We start from the raw sequence: 26,660 nt of genomic DNA, 5'->3' as shown, positions 1-26,660 counted from the left end.
GATCACCACCACCTCTCCCCTGGAAGACCTCCCCTTCTTCCTCAACACCTGCCTTCTCCAGGAACTCCCCCATCCCAACAGCTTCCAAGGGCCTGGAGGAGCAGACCCTGAAGGGTGAAGCAGTGATGGGTCTGGAGCCAGGAGACTGGCCTACATGACCTCAGATAGGGGAGGGGGAACCTGTAACCCAAAGTCAAGGGAGGTAAGGTCTAGCTCCGCCCCCCAGAGAAGGAGTATTTCTGGGCTAGGCTGGTTTGGAGATGATATCTTCCAGTGAGGAGAGGGAAGGACGCTCTACACTCAGAAAGCTCTGGTATCACCTCTCTGGAGGTTCCTGCCCCTTTGCTACCCCCCCCCTCCCCACGCTGCCCTGGTCCCATCCTGTCCTCACCGGCCCCCACCAGGTCCCCTCACTGCTCCCCTGAAGTCTCAGTCAGCCCCACTCACCACCCATGCTGTCTTCACTGCCCCTGTCTTCCCATTGACCCCACTCCTCATCCTCACTGCACCCTATGATTTCCTTCACCGTGGTCCCTTGTCCTCACTAACCTCCTATCATCCCTCTAATCTCAGTCCTTCCTTCCCAGTGGGATGCGGGGGGCACTACATGGGAGGGGCTAGGGGTCAAAGAGACAGGGACTTTTAGGAAGTTGAGGAGTGAAGGTTTGGGACCCAACCCTGTGAACCCCTCTCTAGTCTCCCATACCCACTCGGGCCTCAAACTTCCCCTCCAGGGAAGCTTGTGGATCTGACACCTGCGAGCCTTCAGGCCCCTTTGCCCAGGCCATGATATGGCCCCTTCCATTGTCCATCTTCCTCCTGGGCCTTCTGTGCCTGTCACTGTCTGGAGTTTGGCCCAGGTCAGTCCAGGCCCATGGGGCACCTTGGGCCTTGAGACCTGGAGACACTCAATCTCTCGTTCTAGAGATAATTAAGAACCTGGCCCCAGCATATCCCATTCCTCCTCTTTTTCTCACCCTTCAAATCATTGGTTCCCCAAAACCTTCCCCAAGCCATGGCTGTAAAGGTGCCATATCCCCATTATTCAGAGCTGAGAACTGGGAGGATGAGGCAGGAATGGGAAAAGGGGGGTGCAGAGGGGGCGAAGGATCCAGTGATGCCTTTAAGAAGCCTGCCTGGTCAGGAGTAGATAGGGAATTCTAATGAGGAGATACAGGCCCACAAAGGATGGAACAGAGGCTGGGAATGAAGGGCTTCAGCACCCAGAACAAGGGCCTGTCTGGCCCTGGATCCAGGCCCAGATCTGGTCCACGCTGTCCCGTCTCCCGAGGACAGGCCAAAAGGAAGTGACTAGCTCAGGGCTGGATGGTAGGAGGACAGAACTCATCCTGCTGAAGATGAGAACAATGGAGTATCAGTAGTTTTGAGGCCCCACTGCCTCCCCTAATCCTTCCCTGGGATCTCATGGGGGGATGGGACAGGAGGCTAATTCCAGAGGTTGGGACTTTAGTGGGAATGACAGGCTGGAGGCCTGACTACAAGAGGCCGGGAGTGAGAGCAGGGAGCTGGAGACCTGACCCCCTAAGGCAGGCTGACAACAGGGTGCTGAGGGGCTGTGGAGCTAAGTTCAGAGACCTGGGAGCCTTAGCCTTGGAGGCCGGATAGCAGGGAAGAGAGGGTTGGGGCTTAGGCCAAGAGCAGGAGCTGAGTCTGTGAATGAGGACTGGCCTGAGGTGCTGGTGGAAAGGGCCTGTGGGCCCCCTTTCCCTCCCAGCCCTCACCCAGAGAAGACACTGGACGATGCTGCTAACTACCTCCTGGCAAATACCCTTGAGTTGGCTGAAATGCCCCCGCTCCCTGAAGGAGGTCGAGAAAAATGCTCCTGCAAGAAGAGACATGTCTCTTTGAAAAATGTGAATCTGAGGATCTGGCCAACAACTGACTGGGGCCTGTACCCCAAAACTCCTGCTCCCGGTGACCCCAGCAGCCCCAAGTCCTTTGGCCAAGGTGCTCCCAGAGCCTGGCTGTGGCTCCTGAGGTCAGGTGGGCAGCTGGGCCAGAATGGGGTGAGCCACTCAGGGCCCACCCAGGGCAATCCATTAATAAAGACTCACCTGTGTGTTTGCAGAAGCATTAGTGTCTTGGGGAGACACCAGCTTGGTGGGGGAGGGCCCAGGGTTCAGAAGGAGCAGGAGGTGGCAGAGAGCAGGGCTCAGGGGGCTTGGGCACTCTAGGCTTGGGGGCCAGGAAACAGGGGGTACAGTGAGCAGGAGTTTAGGGTTCAGGGGGCTTAAGGATTCGGGGCTTGGGGGTCAGGGATCAGGAGTCTGAGGGATAAGGGGGCTCAGGGATTAGGGATTGGGGATCAGAGGCTTGGGAGCTCAGGGAGTGGGGGGTACAAGAATCAGGGGGCTTGGGGGTTCAGGAATCAGAAAGTACAGGAAGCAGGGGCTCAGGTCAGAGGGGGCTTGGGAACTCAGGGCTTGGGGGCTCAGGGAGCAGGGGCATACAAGAATCAGGGGGCTTGGGGGTCAGGGTTCAGGGGCCTCAGATTCCAGGACCAGGGGCTCATGGCTCAGAGGCCTTAGAGGCACAGGGAATGGGGATGGGGGTCAGGGTGGGGATTGGGAGCTGGGAGTTCAGAAGGTCCAGAGCAAAGAGCTCCAGGGGTTCAGGGCTTGCTGAGTCCTGGACCCAGAGTCCCATGGCATGAGAACTTGGCTGGGTAGGTGGAGTTGTGGGCCAGGAAGGGATCAGAGGGAGCTGGTCTGAACACAATCATTACTCTTGATTCCTAGAATAAGAAGCCCAAACCAGGCAGCTGGGAAGAAGGCTGAGCCTCAGGCCATGGGGAGGCCTCTTCAGGGAAGGCTGCTGGCTTGGGGGTGGGAGTAGGGCAGAGAATGGGACAGGAGGATGGAGTCCACAAGGCTGTAGAGAAAGTGGGCCTTCTGGTAAATTCCCATTTTTAGTAATTATTCTTGCTAAGTTGGTGCTAAGCTCAGGTGTTATTTATGCCTGAATAAGCTTATTGTTGCCAGGCCCCTTTAAATGTTGGCGCCCTTGGGCAGAGCCACACTTGCTTCCCCTAGTTATATCTCTGAGGAGGCCTGATGCTCTGGGGCTCTTGCACAGGAGGAGGGTCAGTGAGGCAGTGGGGCTGGCTAGGTCAAGGTGAAGCAAAATCAGAAGTCAAGGGGCAGTAGTCAGTCACAGACTGCCCATTCATACTGGGAAGGCACGAAGACAAAGTGGGACAGGGAATGCTGATTTCAGGGGAGAGGAAGCAGGCTGTTCTGCCCGGAAGGTTGAGCGTGGTATCTGGAGGGAGGGGCATGTAAGGTACCTGCAGAGAAGTGGCCTGTGGGAGATATACTGTGCAAAGCTCCAGGGGTGGGGAACCTGCAGCCTTGAGGCCACATGTGGCCTTCTGGGTCCTCAAGCATGGCCCTTTGACTGAATCCAAACTTCACAGAACAAATCCTTTTATTAAGGACCCTATTAAGGGGATATTAAACATCTCGTCTAAGCCTTAGAGTGATAGAATGCTGGGAAAGCTTGTTTTATTCTGGAGGCAAAAGGGAGGCATTGGAGGCTTCCGAGCAAGGGAGGGCTGTGATCACACCTGGGCCTCCAAAGATTATTTTAGAAGCTTTGTGGAGGGTGGATCAGAGTGGACACTGGAAGCAGGGAGACCAAGCAGGAGGCGATTGTGCCAGTCCAGCAAAAACTTGAGGAAAGAATTGGCAAAGTCTTAGCTAGCTGGAGAGGGAGAGAGAAAAGATGCTGAGGTGATCAAGCCCTGTAAGTAGGAGGACGGGAGTACCGTGAGTGGAAGAGGAAAGTTAGGAGGCGGGGGAGTATGACTGCTTCTGGTCAGGATGTGCCAACCGGGAGAGATCTACGGCACATGCAGGTAGAGATGTCTAACAGGTATGTGGTGACACTGACCTGGCACAGAGGCCAGAGATGCTATCTGTATTTGCAGATCTGGGAGTTAAGTCAAACAGAGCCTCCTTCAGCCACCTTTCCCTGATCAATTCAATCCTTCCAACAGAACAAGCATCAATAAAGTGCCTACTATGTGCATAGTTTGTGCTAGGCACAGGGATTATTAGACAAAACCCAAACAGTCCCTACCTGTAAGAAGTTTGTATTCTTCTTGGGGGGGGGTGGAGAGGACAGTCTCTCCCAGAGTCATGGAACTTAGTATGTGAAATGAGCTCAGATGGTGTCCAGCTGGAACCATTTGCTAAAGAAATCAGTCCCCAATATAGGGCATCCAGGCTCTCCCAGAAGACCTCCCAGACTGCTTGAGGAAGGATGTCTCACATCAAGTCTGAATCTGCCTTTGGCTCTGGTGTCAAAGAGGGTTCAAATCTCACCATTCATCAAAATTCAATCAAAATTCACCATTCAAATCGATATGAACTTGGGCAAGGGACTTGACTGCCCTGGGCCTCAGTTTCCCTAATTGCAAAATGCAGTTGCTGGACTGCATGACTTCCGAGGTCTCTTCTAGGAGCCTGTGATATGTCTGAGGTCCACACTCTTCCTCCTGGGGCCAATAACCTCTCTTCCATCTGATAGCCGTCTGTATACTCAAAGACGGCTCCCACGGCCCCAGTGCTCCTGTGTGGTATAGATAGTGATACTAAGTAAGTTTTAGAGGAACAAGGCGTTTACATGGGCACATTGTATTCACCACCGAGGCTCATGGTCACTTTGTATCCTGCCCCACCTCCAGCTAAGGCTCCGTATCCACAAGGAGCTGAGTGTCCGTTGTTATATCAAGGCTCCAGGTGTGGGAGGCTCGAGGGCTGCCTGCCCCCGCAGCTGCTGCAGCCATAGCCTGCTGGCCCGCCAGCAGCAAAGGCAGAGGGGGGAGCTGTGGAGAGCACCTCCCTTCCTCTGGGAGAACTCCTTCCCTTTAGCATTCAGCTCTGTTCTAACGTGCCTTGTTCTCTTTCCTCACCCTCTTTCCCTGTGCCAGGCACTGGGAACGGGGCCCTACACACTGTAGGATTTTAGTTTGTCAGACTGAACTGGATGGGGCTGCCTCATGTGGCTGCATCAGGACTGCCCCCTCTGCTGTTAGATGTGCTGTCCCTCTCTGTGGTACACCCCTTCCCCACTGTGGGTGCCACAGCAAAGCAGACTGACTGGGGACCTATAACCCCAGGGCAGGCAATGAGAGAGAGAGAGAGAGAGAGAGAGAGAGAGAGAGAGAGAGAGAGAGAGAGAGAGAGAGAGAGAGAGAGAGAGAGAGTGTGTGTGTGTGTGTATGTGTACACAAAACTGGGACCAAGACTGCTGAGACAAGGTGCCAGGGCAGAATTCCTTCCCTGAGGTAGGCTGTCTCCAAGTTTGTGAGCCACAGCCTGAAGGCTCTTAGGCAAGGGCTGGGAAGGAGGCTCTGAACCCTCTGACAGAGATTGGAGGCTGAGCTCAGGGTTGAGAGTTGGCATCCCCTAGCGACTTATCCCGCTTGCCTTGGGGATCAGGCTCTGTGGGAGAGACACCTATTCTCCACATTTCCTGGGGCTTGGTGCCACTCTCCATCTGGGCCTGAAAGGACATGAACTTTCCCACTGGCTCTTGAACCTACTCACATTGGGTGAAAATGAGTAACCCCTACCAGGGTACCCCAACTTCTTGAGTCCAGGGACCTGAATCAGAGATTTCCAAACCCGAGGACTCTAACCCTAACCTCATGAAGTGGGGCACCAAGGCCCCTAACCCTATAGGAATGGAGCCCAGATCAGAGCCCCTCCCTGGAGCCATGAGGCTGGCCCCACTTTGGCTTCCTGGGCCTGGTGAGGGGCTTTGCAGAGCCTAGACTGGACCCAGCAGTACCAACTTTTTCCTTTACTTCCTACCTCTTCTTTTCTACCAAAGTCCACACCAAAGGCTCCTTGCTGCCCTGTCCCCAAGCCCTATGCCTCCCAAGCCAGCATGCCTGGGCTGTATTCAGGAAGCCAGGGACCTGTGCCCACTTGTGATCTGGAGTATGGCCTCCCTCAGTGGAACTCCATAGTCCAGCCACCCTCGCAGGGGCCCAATGAGCTCTGTATAAAGCCTGTGATGAAGCAGCTGACTGGGTGCACTCAGCTGCTGGCTGGCCTCAAGCCCTGGGCAAACCTATGCTTCCTACAAGGGAGACTCGGGAAGCTGTCCTGAGGCAGCCCAGTTTCCACATTTAGGTTCCCCAACAACCCTTCCATCCTAATGGATGGAGGTCTGAGCCCCTCTTCACGCTTCAGTCAAGTTCAGTGGTTCTGTGTGTATGTGAGATCCGGAGAGGAGCAGAAAGGAGAGAGGGAAACAAGCAGGGAGAGGGAGAGGAAGAGACAGACAGAGAGAGACAGGACGCTTCCCTCTCCCTTTTTGGTAGCAAGGTTGGCCTTCGAGGATAGACAGAAAGATAGACAAATGCAGTCTGTTTCCAAGACATGGCTGGAATTTTCCCAGGCCAATGCCACAAAGGACCACTCCCAATACTAGCATGGGGAGGGTGGTGGGACCATCTTGGATTGACTCAACAGGCAGAACTTGCAGGTTCAGGTGGTCCGATGGCCCCTTTACCATGGCCGGCCACCTCTGGACAGCTTCTGTGCAGTTCTGGGGGACACTGCCCAGCTGGAGCATCCAGGTGACCATGGTAGAAAAAGTCTTGCAGCCCCTTCCACACGAGGGCACCTAGCCCACAGAAGGGAAGGCTTAAGACATGGGTCCTATCTAGAATTGCTAGAAGGGCTGGCATGTGGCAGAGACGGACCTGTTCTGCTTGACTGAGGGCAGAACCAGGAGCAATGGGGGAGGATGGGTAGAGACGCCCATTTGGGCTCAATGTCCGTCTGAAAAAACTGCCTAGTAACCAAAGCTGCTCCAAAGCAGGAGTTACCTTGGGAGGTCCCCAGGGCTCATTTATGGGCTGGACACTTGCCAAGCAGGTTGCAGAGTGGATTCCTTAAGTGTGTGCTGGACTAGATGTGCCCTGAACTTCCTTCCAGCACATAACTATTGTTTGTCTGGTATGTGCAGAGATGGGTTTCCTGACTTGAGCCTGGCTCCCTTTATGCTCAACTGTACTGAAGCCTGGGAAGCCGGGATGCTCAGCTCCATGACAGCACTGACTTTAAAAGGCACTGCTATGTCACCAGTCTGGACTCCTTCTCCAAGATCAGGCCTTGGTCCTCAGGATGGAGCCCGATAGCATGTGCTTCTTCAAAGCCCATGCTTGAAGGCCCAGGGTAGCTGGCAGAGAGGCCTGGAAGCTGAGAGGAGTAGAGGGCTATGGCTACAATTCTGGTGCTAGGCGGAGGTGGAACCAAAGGAGGTTGCTGTTGCCCCATTTTGCCCCATTCAGGCAGCAAAGGCCCCAGGCCTAAGGAGAGAGGGAAGGGGAGTTCCCAGGCAGCTCTTGCCTGGCCTCTCACTCCGCCAAGGCCTGGCTGGCTCTTCTCCCCTCCTTGGTCTGTATCAACTCCCAGTCTGCTCCACCCTCTGCTGCCCACAGGCCTAACGGTGGAAAAAGGCCAAAGACGTTCCTTTCTTTATTTAGAAAACTTGAGGAAGACTTCTGTCCATCCATCTTACATACCAGTAGGAAGGGTGGGTATCTGGCCTGGGCCCAGAGAGCCTTAGGCATCCCAGTCTAGGCCAGAGAAGTCAGACAGTCTCCCTAAGGCATTTGAAGCTGGCCCCGAGGAACGGGCCCCGAGTGCAGCAGATGGGAGAGCTGAGAAGGTCCTGAGCTTGGTGGGGGCTGGTGGTCATGCCCTGACCACCTAGATGCCCCAAGAGCATCCTGTCCTCACCCTAACAGCCCCTGAGGCCCCTGTTACCAGGGGGCAGGGGAGCCATGCCTGAGAAGCAGCCTGAGACTCAGGCTGGCCAACACTATTTCTTTCGCCGGGCAGCCCTGGAGCTGTTTCCAGGCCCCTCTGAGCTCTGGGCTTGGGACCGTTCCTTGCTCCCCTTCTCCTTCTGGGAGGCCGGCTTGTTCTTCTCCCCACCTGCTGTTTCAGGCCTCTGGGGCCTGGGAAGGAGCAGCGCCTGCAGGAGGTGGATGACCCCCACGGAGCAGATGAGGCCCCAGAGCAGCACTGGGGCAGCTAGGGGGGTCAGCTGATCCCGCAGCCAGCGCAGGGCTCGAGGCAGCAGGCTGGCTGAGCTGTGCGGGGGTCGGCCTGGGCTCTTGTCCTAGAGGAGAAAGAGAGATGAACATCCTGCCAACAGCCGTTAACAGCTGCACTAATGATAAAGAGCGTTTTGGTAATGTTGGCAGCTTTACCAAAGCTTTCTCCATTTTCCACGTGGAGAAACTGAGGGGACTTGCTCAAAGCCAGACGGTAAGGGGTGAAGCCGGGCCCTGCCTGCTTTTGTTGGGCCCCAGCCCTGGCCTCGTTGCACAGAGGCGTGCCTTCCCAGGCATCCTGCCCCACTCCCAGCCTGGCCACGGGCCACTGGGTCCCTCCCTACCTGAAGGCCAAACTGGGTAAGCAACGAGTCCAGCTTCGGGTCCCCCAAAGACACTGGGGGAAAGAACTCCTCAGACCACTTTCGCCGCCACCATCGGCTAAAAGACAGAAAAAGAAATGCAGGCCAGCAGGGGGCTGGGGGGGGCACTTCACACCCGGTCCCCTTCCCAGCCTGCAACTGCCTCTGCCACATGGTAGCACATGGCTGTTCTGCCACTCTCGATGTCCCCTCCTCAGGCCAAGTCCTCATATATGCTCCCAGGGGCCCACCCCTGCCCTCTGGTCCTGCCCCTTGCCCCCCACCAGGGCCCCACACCCCTGTGCCACACTAGGGCCTCACCCTTGCTCCCCTGGCCGTGAGAACCAGTACTTGTACAGCTGTGCCCGGATATATGTAGGTGACTGCTCCCAGAATGGGTACTTGGACATCTCGACCTGCAGGAGGCGGATCACTGACGGAGGGGAGGGAAACTGTTGAGGATGCTGCCCCCAATGTCAAGACCTCTGCTCCTTAGACTCAGCCCCTTCCTCACTCTGTAGCAGAGGGATGACTATGAAGAGCGGGGGGGGGGGCTGCCCAGGACCCCTCCCCTGCCCATCTCCTCCAGCACAAGGACTTCTCCTTCTCAGCCCCCACCCTTACCCCGCTCCCATGCTTTCCTCTGGAGCCAGGGGCCCAGGCCCCTTCCCTGCGTCCCCTTCTTTCAGCACTAGGACCCCTGCCCCTCCTCCTCACCGGGTGCTTTCCCCTGAAGCAGGCGGTAGACGAGACTGGAAAACCAGGGGCTGTGGGTGTGATGGCCCAGGGCAGCAAACCACATTTGCCAGTCTAGGCGGGGCTGGTGGGGAACCACGATGGGGGGGGCCACGCTGACGTTCCCTGGCTTATACATGAACTCGATCTCCTTGTGGACCCAGAAAGGGCAGGAGGTGAGGGTCCCAATAGGCACCACATCCTCCCCCTCCCCTCCACTAAGGACTTCCCTCCTGCAGGGTCCTGTGCTAGCAGGCCACGGGACAGCTCCTCACATGCTGGGAGGACAGGTCGAGGGGTCACGGGGAAGAAATGTGAACCAAGAAAGGCAGGGCAGTGAAGCCCTAAGAATCAGGCAGGCACCTGCCTTTGCTGGGGAGGGGGAGGGAATCAGAGGGCTTCACAGAGGCGGCAGCATGACAAGCCAAGGGTGTCGGCAGGGGAGATGCCAGAGGGGTCCATCCCAGGGATGTGTAGTGGGGGGTCAGGGAGGGGAACAAGTGGAAGGCTGGTAGAGCCCCCGCCATAAATACGGCTCCGAGCCCTGACTTCTTGTGTGCTTTCTGGTCCCCGCCTCCTGACGCCGGGGAAGGACCTTGCCCTGCAAGACTCCCGTCTGCAGTGACTCTGAGGCATCTCTCGCCAGGAGTGACCTTTGCTGCTCCTCTGCCCTCACGCCAGCACCCACCCCAGCCTTGGTGGAGGCCCCCCCCTCACCGTCCAGCTCTGTCCATCATAGCTGCCCTCCAGGACCACCTCGGGCCGACCGCCCAGGCCCGTCATGCGGCGGAAGAGGCCGTAGGAATTAGCCAGCTGCAGGCGCTCCACGGCGCCAAACAGGCGATAGGCCCCGGGCCACAGCTGCCTGTTGGTGCCCGGCTCCAGATAGGTGTAGGGTACCTGAGACAAATTACAGTGCGGGTGTCCACCAAGCCCAGCAGCGCCAGGCTGGCACGGAGGCCTCACCCCGCCACACCCCCTTCCCCCCCCCCACTCACCAGGCTGATTGTGAACATGGCCACAGTAGCCGCACCTATGATGGATAGCTGGATGGTGGCCTTGAGCTTTCCTAGCCATCTGCGGATCCGGGCACACCTAGGGGACAAGGGGGCACATCCCAACAAGCTTCTCCTGTGTCTCTGCGGCCTGTCCTGCCTCATGTCACCCTTTCTCAAGCCAACCAAACTTAGGCATTAGTAAAGGAAGAAGCCCTCGCGCCACTGGCCAACATTAGGGGATGAGCTCTCTGAAGGCCCAGCACAGAGCCCTGTGTGCTTGAGTAGGGCTTTGCTCAATGTTTACTACGAGGGGGGGCTGGAGAAGGGGCCCAGCCCCAGCCCGGCCGGCTTAGTACCTGTAGAGGGCAGTCAGCAGCACCCAGAGCAGGGAAGCCATGCCCAGCCACACAGAGGGCATCGTGACCACCTTTAGCCACTGGGAGAACTCGTGGAAGGTGAAGGCTGTGGAGGAGGAGGAAGAGGAAGGCATCAGGAAGGGGAGTGGCCGGTGAAAGGAAGGCTGGCTTGAGAGGCCTGACCAAACCCTGCCACCTCCTCCCCCATCCTGTGCACCTGGCACACTCTTCCCCTCCCCCCCAATCTGGAAGCTTGATTCTCTGTCCTACCTGTCTTGGCCTGAATGCTGCCCCACTCTGGGTCCAGCTCCAGATCAAAGTAGTGCGCTGTACCGTAGGCCAGGAGCCCATAAACAGCCACCTCCAGCAGCAGGGACAGGCCAGTCAGGAGCCGCTGGGCCCAGGCTGCAGAGACAGGGACGGGAGCGGGGCTGTGGGGCCTGGGGCCTGCTGGGCCCAGGTCACTGCTACCCAGGGCCAAGAGCGGGGCTGGCACTTACAAGCAGGTGGCTGCTTCGTTCGGCCTGTGCCCAGCCACCAGGCCACGTGCTGATCATCCAGCAGGGATGTGGTGAGCACCAGGGTGAGCAGGTTGAAGAAGTTGTAATTCCCTGTGAGGATGATGAGGACCTGGAGCAAGGCCTGGGGAAGGGCGGACAGAGCAGTCAGGTGGTGGCAACTCCACAAGGTGGCAGGGAGGAGGGAAGTGGGGAACGAGGGATGGGGCAGGAGGGGAAGGAGGGAGGAAGGGGAGTGGGGGGGAGAAGGGAAGAGCCAGGAGGAATAGGGGAGGAGGCAGAGGGAGGAAGAGACAGAGGGGGAGGGAGGGAGCACCAGAGACTCCCTACTAGCCAGGGAACAAAATGCACTCATGAGGCAGCCTTTCCCAGGCCTCCCCAGCCCTCCAGTTTCCTTCCCCCTGTGGCATCTCTGATCTGCTCCCCACCCCAAGGCCAAGCAGGCCAGGCCTTGCCAGGCCTCCCCAGCCCTCCAGCTGCCTTCCCCTGTGGCATCTCTGATCTGCTCCCTGCCCCAAGGCCTAGCAGGCTAGGCCTACACAACCATGCCAAGTGGCCATCCCACCCCAGGCTGGAAGCCCTCCCTATCCAGGTAGCCCTTCGGCCCTCTGGGGCCCAGCAGGTGCCTCTAATCCCCCTTCTGTGTGACAGGCCATCAAATGTTTGAGGACCACTAGCATGCCCCCACCCCCCAGCTTTTCTCGCACAGGGGAACCACCCCAGCCCCTTCCATTGACCCTCATAAGGCCCTCATCATCCTGGGTCCTCTCCCTGCCATTGTGCGCCCCCTTCTCCAAGTCCTTCCTAAGCTGAAGCAGCCAGAGCCAAACCAAATAGTTTTGAACAACTTCGGTTGCCATAGAAGACTATTAAAGCACTGTAAGCTTGTGGTCCACTAAAAGCCTCAGACCTTTTTCCAATGAACTCTTCAGCCATGCCTCCCCCATCCTGGACTCATGAGGCTGACTTTTGTCTGCTTTTTCACACAAGACTTGACACACGTCAGGCCAGTAACAGCTATCTCCACAGATTTAGTCTAAAGTTCCGGCATGTGAGATCTGTGTGAACCCTGGTCAGTAGCCAGCTGGCCCTCCCAGTTTTTGTCAGCTGACATTCCAGGCACACCTGTGTTCAGGTCACTTGTGACAACGTGACCCGGCCTGGGCTTCTCCATTGCAGACCTTCTCCAGAGCTGGCATCAATGGCCACTCTCTGGGACATGGGTTCAGCCATGAATCCAAATTCCCCTAGGATCTAGGCCAGTTCCACTGGAAGGCCTACATCACCTGCTTGGTTGAAATCCAGGAAGATGACAGCCTAGGGCCTTCTGCAAGCCTTCCTGCCTCGCTCTGTTTTTCCTCCCATGAGCACTCCACCATAGGGAAGTGGAGGGCTGTGCGTGGAATGAGCTTCCATCCAGGTGAGATGCACTTACCCCCTCCAGACCCTGCTCCTCAGAGAAGCCCTCCCCTCCCTCCTTCTCCACACTGGGGCTCTCTTTGTTCCCACCAGCCTGTCACATTCAGGCCATACTTAATTTCTCACTCCTCTCCTTGGCCTTTGAGGATGGAAGCTCCCTGAGGGCAGGAATAGGGCCATTTCCCATTTCTATAGCACAAGGCCTCAAACACAGCAGGCCCTTAACAAATGCTCGATGAGTGAAAAGCCAGGGGAGAAAGGCAGAGGGGCCTGGTCCCCTCCACCCCAGGCCCCACTCTGTTCTGAGAGCCAAAGGGCCCTCTGCCCGGGCCTACCTGGGAATAGAACGCAGCAAGGCGGAGCCGGCGGATGGGGGCAAAGAACAAGACGGGTACGGCGATCTCAATGAGGAAGGTGGCCACCACACTGAGCTTGTGAAGCCAGACAGGCAGGTGGTGGGCAAACCAGGCGGCAGGTGTAGGCAGACACTGTGTCTCATAGTGGTAGGTCAGGGCTAGGGGAGGCAGAGCTGGGGCCTAAGCAAGGTTACTCTGGGTGGGGGGGGCCGGGGGGGGCCAGGGCCCCTCAGGTCAGGATGGATGGCAGTGTGGGGGCACAGGACCCTTCATGGATGGCAGGGCTAGGGCACAGGACAGGTTAAGACCTCTGGTGCCAGGGTGTCAGGGCATGATGGGGGGCTCAGGGTCCCTTGGGATGGCACGGCTGGGTCACCTGTGAGACCCCACCAAGTAGGGCAGCGGCTCGTGAGCTTGACCACTCCTGAGGCAAACATAAGACGGAAAAGAAGCCATCGAACCAGCCAGAAGGGGACGTCTGCGTGTGGGGGGGCTCCTGTCTCCTTGCCCCACGGGGGCCACAAAGGGGCTACCAGTACCGCTAGGAAACCTGTCTCCAGCAACAAGGAGTCCCTGGAGGGGCCGGGGGTAGCTATCACTGCAAGGGTCACCAGAAACCAGGCCAACCCCCACCCCCCCCCAATCAGGAAAGAACTCCTCTGTGACCCAGCCTAAGGTCTCAGAGCACCTGCCAGTCTGGGCCACGTGCAGCTTGAGTCCTCCGGGGAAAAACAAACAGGCCTGATCCTCTGGCACCAGCACTCCACAGAAACCCTGGCTCCCATCTCTGGCCCCCTCCCTCAGACAAGGAAGGCCCAGCCCCTATTTCTTCCTCCCTCCTGCACTGATCACGACGCTCCCTGGGGCTAAGGAATTCCCAATCTGGTCTGCTATGTCTCTGAGGACCTTTCCCTTGCTGGCCCAGGGCTGCTGGGGCATGTCCCCCTCCAGGACACATAACCTCCTCAAACCCGGGAACGGAGGGGCATGTCCAGTCTGGCCACTCACCACTGGAAGTACAAGAACACCTGTCCCACCTGCAGGAAGACAAAGGTTTGTGGGGTGTCCAGGCTGGCGGTGGAGGCGGCAGCTCCCTCCCCTCTCCTCCCCCCAAGGGACTTTTGCTAGGAGGAGGGCTGGAGCAGGGGGAGGGAAGGGGGTGTCCTGGGGCGTGGGGAAGAAGCAGAAGTTTTCCTAGGCTTTCCCCCAAAATCCCAAGGGAAGAGAAAGGAAGGGAAGGGAAGGGAAGCAAGATCCCAGGGCCTGCAGCGTGGGGGGAGCAGGGCAGGAAGTGGGTGGGCAGAGCTGGCCAGTGGCCTCCTTCCAGAGCAGGAGGGGGGGGAGGGGCGGGGCCAGAGTCCCCCAAGGCCCTTTCTCACCTGGTAGAGGGAGAGGTAGAGGCTCCAAAGCAGCAGATAGAGCAGGCTATGGCGCCAGGAGGGCAGCAGCAGGGCCCCCAGGCTGCACAGCGTCCCCAGGAGGCTCAGCAGCTCCATGCCCTGCTCCGTGTCCAGCCCCAGGCGTGGGGACAGCCAGAGCAGCGTGGGGACCTCCCACAGCTGCTGCCACAGACCCTTCCCCAGAGGCCGGAGCATCTTGCGGGCAGGCAGGATCCCATCGCGCCCATATAGCCCTGAGGGGAAGGCTGGTCAGGAAGGCAACTGGGCCCCACTGAAGGTGAGGGGGGGGAGGCTGGTCAACCTGGGTGTGGGCGAGGGGCCAGGAGGAAAGGGCAGGACTGTGCCCAGCCCTTATCCCAGGAGAAAAGAACAGGAGCCATCTGTAAAGGATCTGGGCCAGCAGGCAGGTCCCTGGAGAGGGGCCCAAGGGAGGCGTTCCAGGGGAAGGGTCCTACATCTGGGCGGCAGAAGGGCAGCAGATGGGGAGGGGAGGAAATTCCAGGGGTAAAAGGAGAAGACGCCAGTGGGGCAGGTCTGGTTAGGGGTCCCTAGGAGAAGAAGCAGGGGCTGAGGAGTGTTTGCAGGAGAGGATTCCAGGGGGACAGGGGGAGAGTCTCCAGGGGAACGGGCTGGGGAGGGTCGAGGAAGGGAGACTGCAACGGGAAAGAGAGAGGTCATGTGGCGAAAGCAGTCCCTGGAGGAGGGGGGAAGGGCTGGGGAGTGTTTGGAGAAATGGATTCCAAGGGGAAAGGGGGAGGGTTGGGGGGGGTAGGAGCGCCTGAGGAGTGTTCAGAAGGGCGGGATGTAAGAGGAAAGGGGGAAGTCAGGTGGGGGAAGAAGTGAGAGGGGTTAGGGGCTGGGGAGTATTTGGAGAGGAGTCCAAGAGGAAAGGGGATGTGTCCCCAGGGGAAGGGTCGGGAGGAAGGATTCTAAGGAGAAGGGGGAGGGCCTGGGGAGTGGGATTTCAGGGGGAAGGGGAGGGTCCCCACGGGAACAGCCAGGACTGGGGATTCCAAGCGGAAAGGAGGAGGGAGGGTTGGGGAATGGGATTCCAGGGCGAGGGCTCCCAGGGGGACAGTCAGGATGGGGGATTCCAAGGGGACAGGAGGAGGGGGGGGTTGGGGAGTGGGATTCCAGGGGGAGAGTCCCCAGGGGGAGGGTCCCCGGGGAGAGGGCCTGGGGAGTGGGATTCCAGGGGGAAGGGGAGGGTCCCCACGGGAAAAGCCAGGACTGAGGATTCCAAGCGGAAAGGAGGAGGGGGGGTTCGGGAGTGGGATTCCAGAGGGAGAGTCCCCAGGGGGAGGGTCCCCGGGGGGAGGGGACGGGGGTCCCGCGGCCTCACCAGGGATCTGCGCGTAGAGCGAGGCGAAGGCGAACATGAAGGCAGCCGCCACACCCTGCAGAAACAGGCGCCGGGGCAGCCGCGAGCCCGCCATGGCGGACCCGTCAGGGCCGAGGCTGGGCAGGAGCTGCCGAGACACGTCGGCCCGCCCGCAGCTGGCCCCGCCCCTCTCCTCGACCCCGCCTCCCAGTTACGCCATGGCCCTATGGCCCCGCCCTCAGGGGCTCGAAGGGAACTAGCCCGCCCCTCCAGTTACGTCACCGCACCCGCCCCTCCTCGGCCTCCTGTTCATTCAAGCCCCGCCCCGCGTGATGGCGTCAGTCAGCGTCCCCGCTCTTCTGCGGTGGGGGGGGCGAAGGAACCTCGTCCGGGAAAAGCTCCGCCTCAGTCGCCCGACGCCCCGCCCGAGGAGGAGCCTCTTTCCCCATCGTAGGGGCCCCGCCCCCTCTGTGCCTGGAAAGGAGCCTCTCGGAGCCCTCCCTTCTCCTTGGTCCCCGCCCCCTAGGTGGAGATGCCGCCAACGCCCCGCCCACCAGGCAACGCCCCCTCGCGGCCGGGTGACGTCACGGACGCGCGTCGGACGCCCGCCTTTGATCGTCACGGAGTACTCTGAGCGGGAAACGCAAAATGGCGCCAGACCGAGCGGCCTGTGCTGTGGCCTGAACGGGAAGCGGAGCCCGGAGCGGGAGCCCCGGCCCCCTGCTCGTCCATGGAGGACGTCGAGACCCGCTTCGCCCACCTCCTGCAGCCCATCCGCGACCTCACCAAGAACTGGGAGGTGGATGTGGCGGCGCAGCTGGGCGAGTACCTGGAGGAGGTGACGTCAGGGCGGGATGGGAGGGTGACGTCACGGAGGGCCAGGGCCGGGGCGGGGGGAGGGTCTGGGCAATGACATCACGGAAGGCCCAGAGGGGGTCAGGAGACCAGGCTGGAGTTGGAGTGGAGCCCGGCGCTCTTTAACTAGCGGGCATTGCTTAAGCGCCCGCTGTGCGGCCTGGGCTCGCTGCCCTCGGGGAGCTGACTGTCCTAGGGGGCTTCTGCGCCTTAACGCGCAGCTGCCCGGGGAGCTGCTCCTTGACGTCATCCGCTGTGTACATTGCATTGTGTATTACGTGATATTTACAAGAAGCGCACCCCCACCTCCGAGGCCCCGAGCGGGAAGGCCCCTGTGTTAGGCAGGGTTTTAGGGTAGCGAGAGACGGGCATCTCGCGGGGGGGAGCAGCCGGGAGCCGGTGTCACCGGACTAGTGCGACTGGCGAGGTGGCGGGGCTGGTGATCAGGGCCTTCGAACGCCCAGCGGAGCGTTTGGTGTTTGCTCCTGGAGGCGATAGGGAGGTGCTGGCGTTAAATGAGAGTGTGTGTCGGGGGGAGGTGGGGTGACAGGATCAGATCTGCGCTTTAGGAACATCATTTTGGTGATTGAATGGAAGATGTATCGAAGTGGGGGAGAGACTTGAGGCAGGCCCCGCCCCCAGCAGTTGTGGTAATAGTCCGGGTGGGAGAGGGAGAAGGGTCTGCACCAGAGTGGGAGCCCCTTCGGAGGAGAGAAGGGGCAGATGTGACAGCGAAATATAATCCGTGATACTCAAAAGAACGGTGGACTTGGAGTCCGTGTTACCTGACACTGGCTGATTTATGGGACCAAGTCTCCCTCAGTGTCCTTGTTTGTAAAACGTAGGCACCTCACAAGGTTTCCTAATCTCAGAGCAGCCCCTGCATACTAGCTCAGGAGATTAAGGGAGGGCACCGGGCTGTGTCTGACCCCTCTGGCTGTCTGCTTGCTGCCTCTTGCTGGAAATCGTCGGAGCACCCGGTATGCTGGCATTCTCTCCACCAGCATCCCCAGGAACAATGCTTGTTTTCTGGGCACTGGTTCACTTAGGTATTTGCATACAAACAGGTTTCTTACCTACATGTACTTATGGGGTCCCTCACCTCTGCCAGGCCTTGCCCACTCACCTCATCAGACTGCTTTCCAAAGAAGGGTGGGGAAGGGAGTATGGGAAAACTAGGACTTCCTGTAGGGAACGAAAGTCTTTATTCACTCAGGCCAGGACTAGCTTGGCTAACCAGGACAATGGGGAAGGTTCTAGTGTGAGGCTTGGAGGGAGGGAGGTCAGAAGTGCCAGGCCCCGGAAACCCTCAGGGCTTCCTCAGTATCAGCAGCTAAAGGCTGCCTTCAGGGAGGGTATTGAAAGCCTCCTCAGCCTGGCTCTTTCTAACCTGCCTTTTGACCTTTGTCTCTTGCTTGTTCTGGATGAGGGGGTATTCCTGGTGGTAGGAACAGTGTTAAGCAAAGGCCAGGAGGTGGCATTCAGTGTGGTGGGGGTAGGCCCTGCTCACCTCCCTTCTTTCTGCGTCCCTTCTCATATGTCCTGAAGCTGGACCAGATCTGCATTTCTTTTGATGAAGGCAAAACCACCATGAACTTCATTGAGGCTGCGCTGCTGATCCAGGGCTCTGCCTGTGTCTATAGTAAAAAGGTGAGCCATTGGCCAGGGACAGTCAGACTCCTCTCTCCCTACAGTGCATGGCTACGAGTGGCATTCCAGGGACTGATTCCTTGGGAGCTGGAGGGAGGCATGGCAGGGTTCCCTTGGTTTTCGGGGCTGGCCTGTAGGCCTTGCTCGCACAGGGCCCTTGGGCGCCTTCTGGGCTCTTTTTGGTGCCAGGAGCATTAGTCCTTCGTTGTGATGGCAGATAGGAGGAGTTCCTGCTTCTTCACCAACGCCTCTTCACACAAGCTGCTCCTTCTCCGAGGGTGGCAGCCCATCCCCATGATGGGTCAGTAGCTCCAGGGCTTCGTCCTTGGCCCACTGTGCCCCAGCTCAGTCATCTTGCTGCCTGTGGGCGGTCACAAGCCTTGTCTGCCCCCCCTCAGGGCCTACCTGGCCTGTGGCAGTGCTTTGTGTAGCAGAGGAAGTGAAGCACTTCATAGATGGGGGCCCCAAGGCAGAGAGGTGTCCCTCTGCGTTTGCCGGTGCATTCTCAGAGCCACGTGCGAATTCCTTGGGATGCCGGGGGAGCCACCCCGCTCAGTCAGTTATGCTGGCTTGGCTGGGGGCACGGCCTGGGTGCTGCCCTGGCACACTGGGCATTGGCTCCTCTCCTCACCCTTTTTCTCCTTTTGGCAGGTGGAGTACCTCTACTCGCTGGTCTACCAGGCTCTGGACTTCATCTCAGGCAAAAAGTAAGGACGGGAGGAAACATGGACAAGCAGGGAATCTGGAAAAGCCTTGTGGGGTCTGTTGTGCACTGTTGTGCACAAAACACCAGGGACCCTCCCCGTCGGGGTTTGTTGACAATAAGAAAACTGAGAAAAACCATGAGGACAGGAGGGAAGGCCCAGGAGGCTGGTGGAGACTGGGCCCGGGACCCAGCTGGCATGCCCCGGAAGCTTCCCCAGCTGTTCTCTGACAACTTGCATGGGAATAGCTGACCTGTCCCTGTTCGCCTCTTCTCCCCCAGGCGGAGCAAGCAGGCCACGTCTGTGCAGCCAGATGGGCAGAATACTGACGACAGCGGCGGAGCTCGCCCCGAACCTGAGGAAGAGGTGAGGCTGCAGGGGGCCTGGCCCTCCCGGAGAATTCCTGCATGCCCTGGGCTCACCCCTGCTTGGCCTTCTGAGGTCCCTGCAGGCCCTGCCAGCTGTCGCCTCTATCTCCCCACAGTTTCTGTCCCTTGATGACCTCCCCGACTCCCGGGCAAACATAGACCTGAAGAACGACCATTCTTCCATCGTACGTGGCGCTTCTCCTCACTGACCTCCCTGGTTCCTCTGGGCAGCCAGAGATCTTTGGTGGGGTGAGGCTGGGGAGCGAGGACGCGGGAGGTGGCCTCGTTCTGCATTCAGTGACTCTCTATGCCCCTTGACAGGCCGTGCCTGTCATCCCCTTGGTGCCCATGGCCCTGGTGCCCCCTGATGAAGAGGAGAAGAAGAGCAACCCACTCTATAGGTACAGGGGACCCCTGCCCGCTCTGCCCCCACTTCTCTTTTTTGCCTCCCGGGGGGGGATCCCCTCTTCTCTGTCTGCCCTTGCGCCTGTGGCCTGCACGAGGCAGGGCATGATCCTCCAAGGCCTCTTCTCAGAGCACGGTTGTTTGCCAGCACAGCCGCCGCGGGGAGGTCCTGGCCAGCCGCAAGGATTTCAGGATGAACACCTCCAGCCCCCACCCCAGCGGGGCCTTCCTGCTGGAGCCAGGAGGCCTGTCCCCAATGGAGCAGATACTGCCGAGGACCCAGCTAGGTGAGAGGGCCATAGAGCCCGAAGGAGACTGGGAGGGGACCCAACTGTTCACTGTGAGGGAATTTGTCCGTAAGAACCCTGGACAGCAAAAGTCGAGGGGCGTAATCATCCTCTCCATCCAGTAGATATTTATTAAGCACCCACTGAGTGCCAGGCACCATGATGGGTGCTGGGGATCCCGGGAATGGCGAGAACTGTCCCTGCCTCCCAAGAGGAGGGAGCAGAGAACAGCTTCTGCTCAGAGCTGGGTAACCACAACATAAACCCTAGGCCGACTTGCCAAGAGGAAGTGAGGGCCCATGCCCTCCTGTAGATCCATCGGGATTCCAGGTGAAAGTGAGGAGGGAGGGCCTTCCGGCCTTGGGATCAGCCCGAGCCAAGGCCCAGAGAGGGCAGCTGGGAGGCTGTGCTTGGAGACAGCAAGCAGGCTGGGATGGCCGGGAGCCTAAAGGAGTGTGATCGGTCTGGCAGACACCTGAACTGCACGGGCCCAGCTCCCCCCAGGCAGGAGAGGCCTGTGACCAGGGCACGTGGTCTGAACTGGGTCCATTGTGCAGAGGAGCACCCACGAGGTGCAGGGCCTTTGCTCATACCCAGGACATAGCAGGTGCCAGCCTAGAACCAGGTCACTGGGCCTCGGGTGCAGTGCCTGGGTATGTGACTGTCCCTGGAGGGCCTTCAGCCTCCTCTGATGGCCATGCCTTGAAAGCCCCTTTCTCCTGGAATGTGCTCTTTTTTGCAGACACCAGCTTGAAGAAGGGTGAAGGAGGGGGTGGGCATGAGCTCAGCCCCTTCCCCTTCTCATTCCACTCCACAGATGCCGAGAGGCCTGAGGAAATGCCCATGGATGTCTCTGTGTGCATGTCCCCGGCCCCAGTGCTCAACTTCTCCCAGGAGGATGATGAGAAGCTAGGTGTGGAGCCAAGGCTTCTGAGGGGAAAATGTTGGGCTCTCCCTCCTGCCAGAGCACTGCCTGGCTCCCAGCACTCCTCGCGCCCAGTCCTGGCCCTTGCAGCCTCAGTCCCCTTCCCTCCATTTTATTTTATGTTTTATTTTTATTTCTTTATTTTTAGGCAATTGGGGTTAAATGACTTGCCCAGGGTCACACAGCTAGTAAGTGTCAAGTGTTTGGTCTGAGACTGAATTTGAACTCAGGTCCTCCTGACTTCAGGGCCAGTGCTCTATCTACTGTGCCACTTTGCCCCCACCCTTCTCTCCATTTTAAATGGAGGCAAAACAAAATTCTGTTTTCCTTTGAGGATTCCTGCTCCCTGAGCACCTTGGTGGGGACTCCCTGGGGAGCTTCTGGGGTCACTAGTAGTGCTTCCCGGACAGTCTGGCCTCATCCCCTCCTCCCTGCCCTTCTCTAGAGGCAGCACTACCTGAAGGTGAGGAAGAGGTGGGAGGAGATTTGCTTCTTGACCCAGAGGCCCCTGAGGCCTGTCCACTGTCCCCAGAACCCGGGACCCAGCAGCAGGTAGGAGGGGTCTCAGCTGGGGCCCTGAGGAGGGTGGGAGGGCTGTGAAGTGACTGCCCTGTGACCAGGTCTCAGCTTCTTCACCTCTAAAATGAGGACAGTGATGCCTGGTGAGCCTACCCCACAGGCTTCTGGGAATGATGGCTCCAGGGGGCTTTGCAGACTTTCAAGGTATCTCAGAACATCAGTGATCACTTTGATGATTCCTAGACCAGTCAGAGGCACGAAGGCCCTATGAGGCTTCCGGACCCTCAGAGCTGTGGGCAGATGAATTGCAGGAGAGTGAATTTGGGAAGGGTCCCAGGGCTCAGCTCCCCTGGACTTCTGCCGGAGCTTCTCAGCGTATTTTAGCCCCAGTTCCAAGGAAAAAGATGGAAAGCATGTGACATACAATGTAATCACAGGCCCTCCCCTGGGCTCAGCTCTGCTCACAGGCAGCCCCTCCCCCTGCCCACTCCCTTCTGAGCAGGGCAGCAGGGATCCTGGCTGTTGCCCTGGGGCTCTCTGGGCCAAGTCCGGAGAGGCTGGGCTTCTTAAAGCATCTTGTTTCCTCCAGCCTTTGGGGGGCAGGGGCTGGCAGCGAGGGTGACCGCCTCCACTTTCCCTTCTAGGGTACCCTGGAGTCGAGTAGGTACCCACTCCGAGGCAGAACCCCAGCCACCACCCCCCAGCCATCAGGGCACCAAAAGGCAAGAGGAGAAGCTGGGGCTGATGGCAGGGTCCCTTCCTGGGGGCCTTTGGGTTAGGGGAGGGAGCCCTCTCAGAATTTCTCTGGCTCTTTTCTTGGGGCATCCTGGTAGGCCGAGCGCCCTCATTCCTCCCCTGCGAGGCAGGTAGCCTGGTATCTGGCCCTACTGGGGGTCCCAAGCGTATGGTCCTCGCTCATTGTCTGCTCTGTGTCATGTGTTGCAGGAGCCCCCGGATCCCTGGCAGAGCCTGGACCCCTTTGACTCCCTGGAGGGCAAGCCCTTCAAGAAAGGTAAGGAGTCACAGGGGATGGACGTGGGCACTGCAGGGGAAGCTGCCTGCAGAGCTGGGGAATCTGACATGGAGTGCTGGGAAAATGCTGGCTCTGGAGCCCATCCCCCGGCTCTGGCGGCCTGCTGTGACAGTGGGAGCCAGGCCCGGTGGCCAACAGGTCCTGACCGCTTGCTCCCCAGGGAGGCTGGGCTGGGTACCCACATTCTCTCCAGCGTCCCTCCCTCTCATGGCTACTTTGTCCCCGAGCCAGGCCCCATTGTCTGACTTCCTGGCTCTTGTCTCCCAGGGAGCCCTTACTCTTTGCCACAGCATTTGGAGACCTCATCTGGCAAACGCAAAAGGAAGACCTCCAGCAGACTCCAGGGGTTTCACGAGTGGTACCTGGCTGCTTGTGAGTCGAGTCCTGGGTGGGTGGAGGCCCCCTCAGGGGCAGGGGATGCTGGGGTAAACAGGTCTGAGCTTCAGGGATGCTGGCGTGACCAGCTGACCACTGACCTTGTTCTTTAGATAGTGGCTGTGGTAGCTCCCAGAAACCTCGGCACAGAGGCCCCACGTTTGCAGGTGAGGCTGGAGGAGGGTCTGAGCTGCTGTTGGGGAAGGGGGAGGGTGCCAGGCTTGGTGCAGCATGGGGGCCCTAAGCTGCTCCCCAGGACCAGAACCAAGGGTCCCGGCAATCTCTTTGTACAGACCTAGAAGCCCTCTACTGGAAGCATGTCAAGGAGCAGGTGGACGCCCTGCGGAAGCTGCGGAGGGGAGAGGTGAGGGCAGGGGGCTTGACCTTGAGAAGCCTCAGAGGCACTGTTCCCGTGCCACGCCAGACCCCTTGAGTTCATCTCTCTCCAGGAAGGCCTTCTGCCTCCATTTCCCCTGCCCAAAGCAGGTGTCAGTGGGATACTGGCAAAACGACTTGATGTGTCCACTGCAAGTAGGGCAGGAGGACGCAGATGCCAGTGCCCACACCCCGGGTGGCTGACCTCACCCTACCTCTGTCCAGGTGGCGGAGCAGCAGCCGTCCAAGGCCCAGGAAGGACTGTGGGCCCTAGAAGAGGAGCGAGTAGAGGAGTCCCCGGAGCACCTGGGAGGAGAAGGTAGCCCCTGGGGCCCGGGCTGGCCTCTGGCATCCCTGGCGGGGGAGGGGGGCACTGGTGCTGCCAGGGTCTGCGGGTGGGGCTGGCTTCCTCTATCCCATTTCCCTCAGACAGCTTCTTGGAGCTGGAGGACGCGGAGCCCGCAGAGCCGCTGGAAGGTGTCCCAGGTAGGCCTGACTCACCTGAAGCTGCTGGGGCGGGGGGAGGGCTCTACAGCCTTGTCCTTGGAGCTGACCCACGTCCCTGCTTTCCCTCCCTTAGAGCCAGAGGCCATCGGTCCGCTGAACTACGAGGAGCTGGTCCAGAGAAATGTGGTAGGTTCTTCTCGCGAGCCCGGCTGGAGGGTCGGCGGGGTGGTGGGGGCACCTGGCCCAAACACCTCCTGAGCGCCCTCCTCTTCTCCCAGGAATTATTTATTGCCAACTCTCAGAAGTATGTACATGAGACGGAGCTGTCTCAGCGCATCCAGGACTGGGAGGACACCATCGGGCCCCTGCTCCAGGAACAGGTGAGGGCGAGCCTGGGGCCCCAAGGCCCGCAGGCCCCCCTGGGCCGCCGGTGGGTGGCAGAGGCTGGCAGCAGTCAGCCTCTGCTTCCTCCTTCCAGGAGGAACACGTTCCTTTCGACATCCACAATTACGGGGACCAAGTGGTAGCCAGCTTTCAGCAGCTTAACGAGTGGTGTCCCTTTGCGGAGCTGGTGGCCGGCAAGCCCGCCTTCGAGGTGTGCCGCTCCATGCTGGCCTCCCTGCAGCTGGTGAGCGGGGAGGAGGTGGGGGGCTGGCCTGCTGGGTTGGGACCTTGAGAAGGCAAGAGGTGAAGAAGCTCTGTTCCCACCCTCCCCCTCCCCCCACCAGGCCAATGACTACACGGTGGAGATCACCCAGAAGCCAGGGCTGGCCGAGGCTGTAGACACCATGTCCCTGAGGCTCCTGACCCGCCAACGAGCCCATGAGCGCTTCCAGACATACACGGCCCCCTCCATGGCCCTGCCCTGATGGTGGGGAGCAGCTGCTTTTCTGTGTGTGTGTGTGAGAGACTGAGTCTGTTTGGGACTGGGCCCCCCCTTACAGCTGGTTTTTTCCATGTTTTGTCCAAAATTTGTCGCCTACCCTCCCTCCCTTGGCAACCCTGAAGCAGGGGAGGCTTTGCTTCTTGGTGGGTGCCTAGATGGTGCCAGGGGTCTTGGGGGCCTGCCCTTCCTCATCCCTGGTGACCAGAGCCTACTGCCATGGAGGCCAGTGTGCCTGCCGCCCCCCCCCCCCCCATAGCCGACCATCTCAGCCCTAGTCCGGAGCTCTGAGGGCCCTTCCAGTTTGTTGTTTGTACGACAGATCCGTTTATTTCCCACTCCCTGCTGAGCGACATATGTAGAGCATCGTTATCATAGAATAAACGTATCTGGTCGACCAGAGAACAGGGTGCAGGACTGCTTTGGTGCCTGGCAGGCAAAAAGCAGCAGCCGGGCTGGGCCGGGCAGCCAAGGTCAGATCAGTGCATGCCTGTCGGGGCTGGGCCCGGGCACTCAGCTGAGCATGCTGCGGAAGCGGGCCATGTGCCTCCGCACGCTGGCCGTGATCTGCTCCTCCGTCTTGCTGCGGCCGTAGTAGTCAGTGAAAATCCCGTCGGGGTTGAGCAGGTAGATGATGATGGAGTGGTCCACTATGTAGTCCTGATCCTCGTCCCGAGGCCCCGCGCTGTAGTAGACGCGGTAGGCGCGGCCGGCCTGGCTCACCTGCTCCGGGGTGCCCGTCAGCCCCAGTAGCCGCGGGTGGAACTCGCGCACATAGCGCCCCACGGCGGCCACGTCGTCCCGCTCGGGGTCCACGGTGACAAAGAGGGGTTGCACGCGCGGCAGCCCTGGCTCGGCGTCAAGCCTGCGCACCACTCCGGCCAGCTTCTCCAGCTCCTCGGGGCAGATGTCCGGGCAGTGCGTGAAGCCGAAGTACAGGAGTACCCACTGGCCGGCGAAGTCGGCCTTGCAGCGTGGACGGCCCGTGTGGTCCACCAGGTGGAAGTCCCCTTGGCCCACGGCTGCGCTGCGCAAGGCCTCCATCCGCCGCCTCTGCTGCCGCTGCTCCTTCTCGGCGCGGGCCGACAGCCACGCCACCGCCAGCCCCGTGCCAAAGAGCCCGGTCACCAGCAGGCGGGTGCGCAGGCCCGGGCCGCCCGGGGGCCCCGAGTACCGCCGGGCTCCCCAGCGCAGGTGGGCCAGGGCCAAGCGCCAGGGGCCTGGAGCCCGGAGGGGCCACATCTCACTCCTGAGTCCTGGAACACATGGAAGCAGAACGCGGGAGTGGGCAGCGGGGGAAGGGCAGAGTGGGGAGGGGGCAGAGACTTAGGAGCAAAGTAGTAGCATGTGGGGTGGGGGGAGTACCTCCTCTGAGGGGGCCACTGACAGCACGTGGCAGGCACCTTCGGTCATGCGGGACCCCCTCCCCCTCTTAGACTTCGAGCACAGGCTCGGTACACAGTAGGCGCCTAATCACTGCTGTTTAACCCATGTAATCTGAGCTTGGCACCTGGACTGGGGGTCGAAGTGCGGACGCCAAGAGGAGGTCCAGAAGGACCCCCGCCGAGGCTAGTTTCGCCCCCTCCCCCGCACCTGAGGTAGGACGGGGAGGGGGGGAGGGAAGGGGGCGCATGCGCTCACCTCTCCCACGCCGTTTCCACGCGCCCGCCGACCCTACGTCCGGAAGCTCTTTTTTTGTGATCTCGCGAGATGAATACACGCACGATCAAGTCCGGAAGGTTGGTTCGATGGGCGTCGGACTCTGGCTCAGCCGGCAACAGAGGAAGCCACCTTAGACTGGAGGCCAAAGAGCTTGCGCAGCGTGCGGGGCGGGGCCGGCGGGCTAAAAATCATGCTGCGCCTGCGCAGGGGCTAGTGCAACTGCGAGGCGACGGCCTACGATAGTGCGCATGAGCACCGCCAGATCTCCGTCCAAGTACGCGAGCGCCCCCTGCTGCCCCTGCGGCGTACTGTGCTTGAGTGGGCGGGTATTTGCTCCCAATTCTGCTGCTTCCATCCCCACTTTACAGATAAGGAAACTGAGGCCGAGGGAGGTAAGGTGACTTGCCCTGGGTGATTCCTGGCACTTGAGGATTCGAACTCAGGCCTCCTAACAATACCCACTCCTCTATGCGTGTGGCCCCCCACTTTGTTCGCACAAAGCTGTGCGCACCAGGCTCCCCGCCCCAGGCTGGGGTGAAGGGGAGCCGGTGGGCGGCAGGAGAGGAGATCAGACCTCGGACGCTCGGTCGAGGCTGGCGGGATGCC

At 59.7% G+C, this 26,660-nt stretch overlaps 3 protein-coding genes across 4 annotated transcripts; 1 reads left to right on the top strand and 2 right to left on the bottom strand.

Annotated features, from left to right (window-relative positions):
* Positions 1-7,504: 7,504 nt before the first annotated feature.
* On the bottom strand, positions 7,505-15,751 carry LMF2 (lipase maturation factor 2). Its single transcript, XM_020982858.2, has 14 exons — positions 15,588-15,751; positions 14,225-14,478; positions 13,854-13,882; positions 13,222-13,418; positions 12,825-13,003; positions 11,053-11,194; positions 10,823-10,957; positions 10,553-10,658; positions 10,197-10,293; positions 9,916-10,098; positions 9,181-9,349; positions 8,785-8,896; positions 8,446-8,542; positions 7,505-8,166 (listed from the first exon to the last, which is right to left on the bottom strand). The coding sequence occupies exons 1-14, from the start codon at positions 15,679-15,681 to the stop codon at positions 7,864-7,866; spliced, it is 2,097 nt and encodes a 698-aa protein (XP_020838517.1). The 5' UTR covers positions 15,682-15,751; the 3' UTR covers positions 7,505-7,863.
* Positions 15,752-15,843: 92 nt separating this feature from the next.
* On the top strand, positions 15,844-24,797 carry NCAPH2 (non-SMC condensin II complex subunit H2). Of its 2 annotated transcripts, none has more exons than XM_020982859.2 (20): positions 15,844-16,404; positions 17,970-18,071; positions 18,723-18,778; positions 19,057-19,141; positions 19,260-19,328; positions 19,465-19,544; positions 19,702-19,835; positions 20,653-20,748; positions 21,206-21,312; positions 21,924-22,001; positions 22,225-22,291; positions 22,580-22,684; positions 22,801-22,854; positions 22,981-23,051; positions 23,288-23,381; positions 23,492-23,548; positions 23,643-23,695; positions 23,788-23,889; positions 23,988-24,137; positions 24,238-24,797. In XM_020982859.2, exons 1-20 carry the CDS (start codon positions 16,297-16,299, stop codon positions 24,376-24,378), a joined length of 1,809 nt encoding a protein of 602 aa, XP_020838518.1. In that variant the 5' UTR covers positions 15,844-16,296; the 3' UTR covers positions 24,379-24,797. The 2 variants fall into 2 exon arrangements, with proteins under 2 accessions (XP_020838518.1, XP_020838519.1); XM_020982860.2 differs by lacking the exon at positions 15,844-16,404 and adding an exon at positions 16,486-17,470.
* On the bottom strand, positions 24,696-26,658 carry SCO2 (synthesis of cytochrome C oxidase 2). Its single transcript, XM_020982866.2, has 2 exons — positions 26,034-26,658; positions 24,696-25,648 (listed from the first exon to the last, which is right to left on the bottom strand). Exon 2 carries the CDS (start codon positions 25,632-25,634, stop codon positions 24,906-24,908), a length of 729 nt encoding a protein of 242 aa, XP_020838525.1. The 5' UTR covers positions 25,635-25,648; positions 26,034-26,658; the 3' UTR covers positions 24,696-24,905.
* Between the last annotated feature and the right edge of the window lie 2 nt (positions 26,659-26,660).

The sequence above is a fragment of the Phascolarctos cinereus genome, unplaced genomic scaffold (genome assembly GCF_003287225.1).
Source record: "Phascolarctos cinereus isolate Bilbo 61053 unplaced genomic scaffold, phaCin_HiC Scaffold_1;HRSCAF=81, whole genome shotgun sequence".
NCBI classification, from domain to species: domain Eukaryota; kingdom Metazoa; phylum Chordata; class Mammalia; order Diprotodontia; family Phascolarctidae; genus Phascolarctos; species Phascolarctos cinereus.
The sequence above is the reverse complement of the archived record's forward strand: the minus strand, read 5'-3'. Positions and strand labels throughout refer to the sequence as shown.

Coding starts and splice junctions, on each gene's coding strand:
- NCAPH2 (XM_020982859.2), top strand. CDS start 16,297: ATGGAGGACGTCGAGACCCGCTTCGCCCACCTCCTGCAGCCCATCCGC. Junction 19,836..20,652: donor ACTGCCGAGGACCCAGCTAG/GTGAGAGGGCCA, acceptor TCCACTCCACAG/ATGCCGAGAGGCCTGAGGAA. Junction 23,382..23,491: donor GGAGCACCTGGGAGGAGAAG/GTAGCCCCTGGG, acceptor CATTTCCCTCAG/ACAGCTTCTTGGAGCTGGAG.
- SCO2 (XM_020982866.2), bottom strand. CDS start 25,634: ATGTGGCCCCTCCGGGCTCCAGGCCCCTGGCGCTTGGCCCTGGCCCAC.
- LMF2 (XM_020982858.2), bottom strand. CDS start 15,681: ATGGCGGGCTCGCGGCTGCCCCGGCGCCTGTTTCTGCAGGGTGTGGCG. Junction 13,004..13,221: donor TACTTGGTGGGGTCTCACAG/GTGACCCAGCCG, acceptor TGCCTCCCCTAG/CCCTGACCTACCACTATGAG. Junction 10,099..10,196: donor CCATGTTCACAATCAGCCTG/GTGAGTGGGGGG, acceptor AATTTGTCTCAG/GTACCCTACACCTATCTGGA.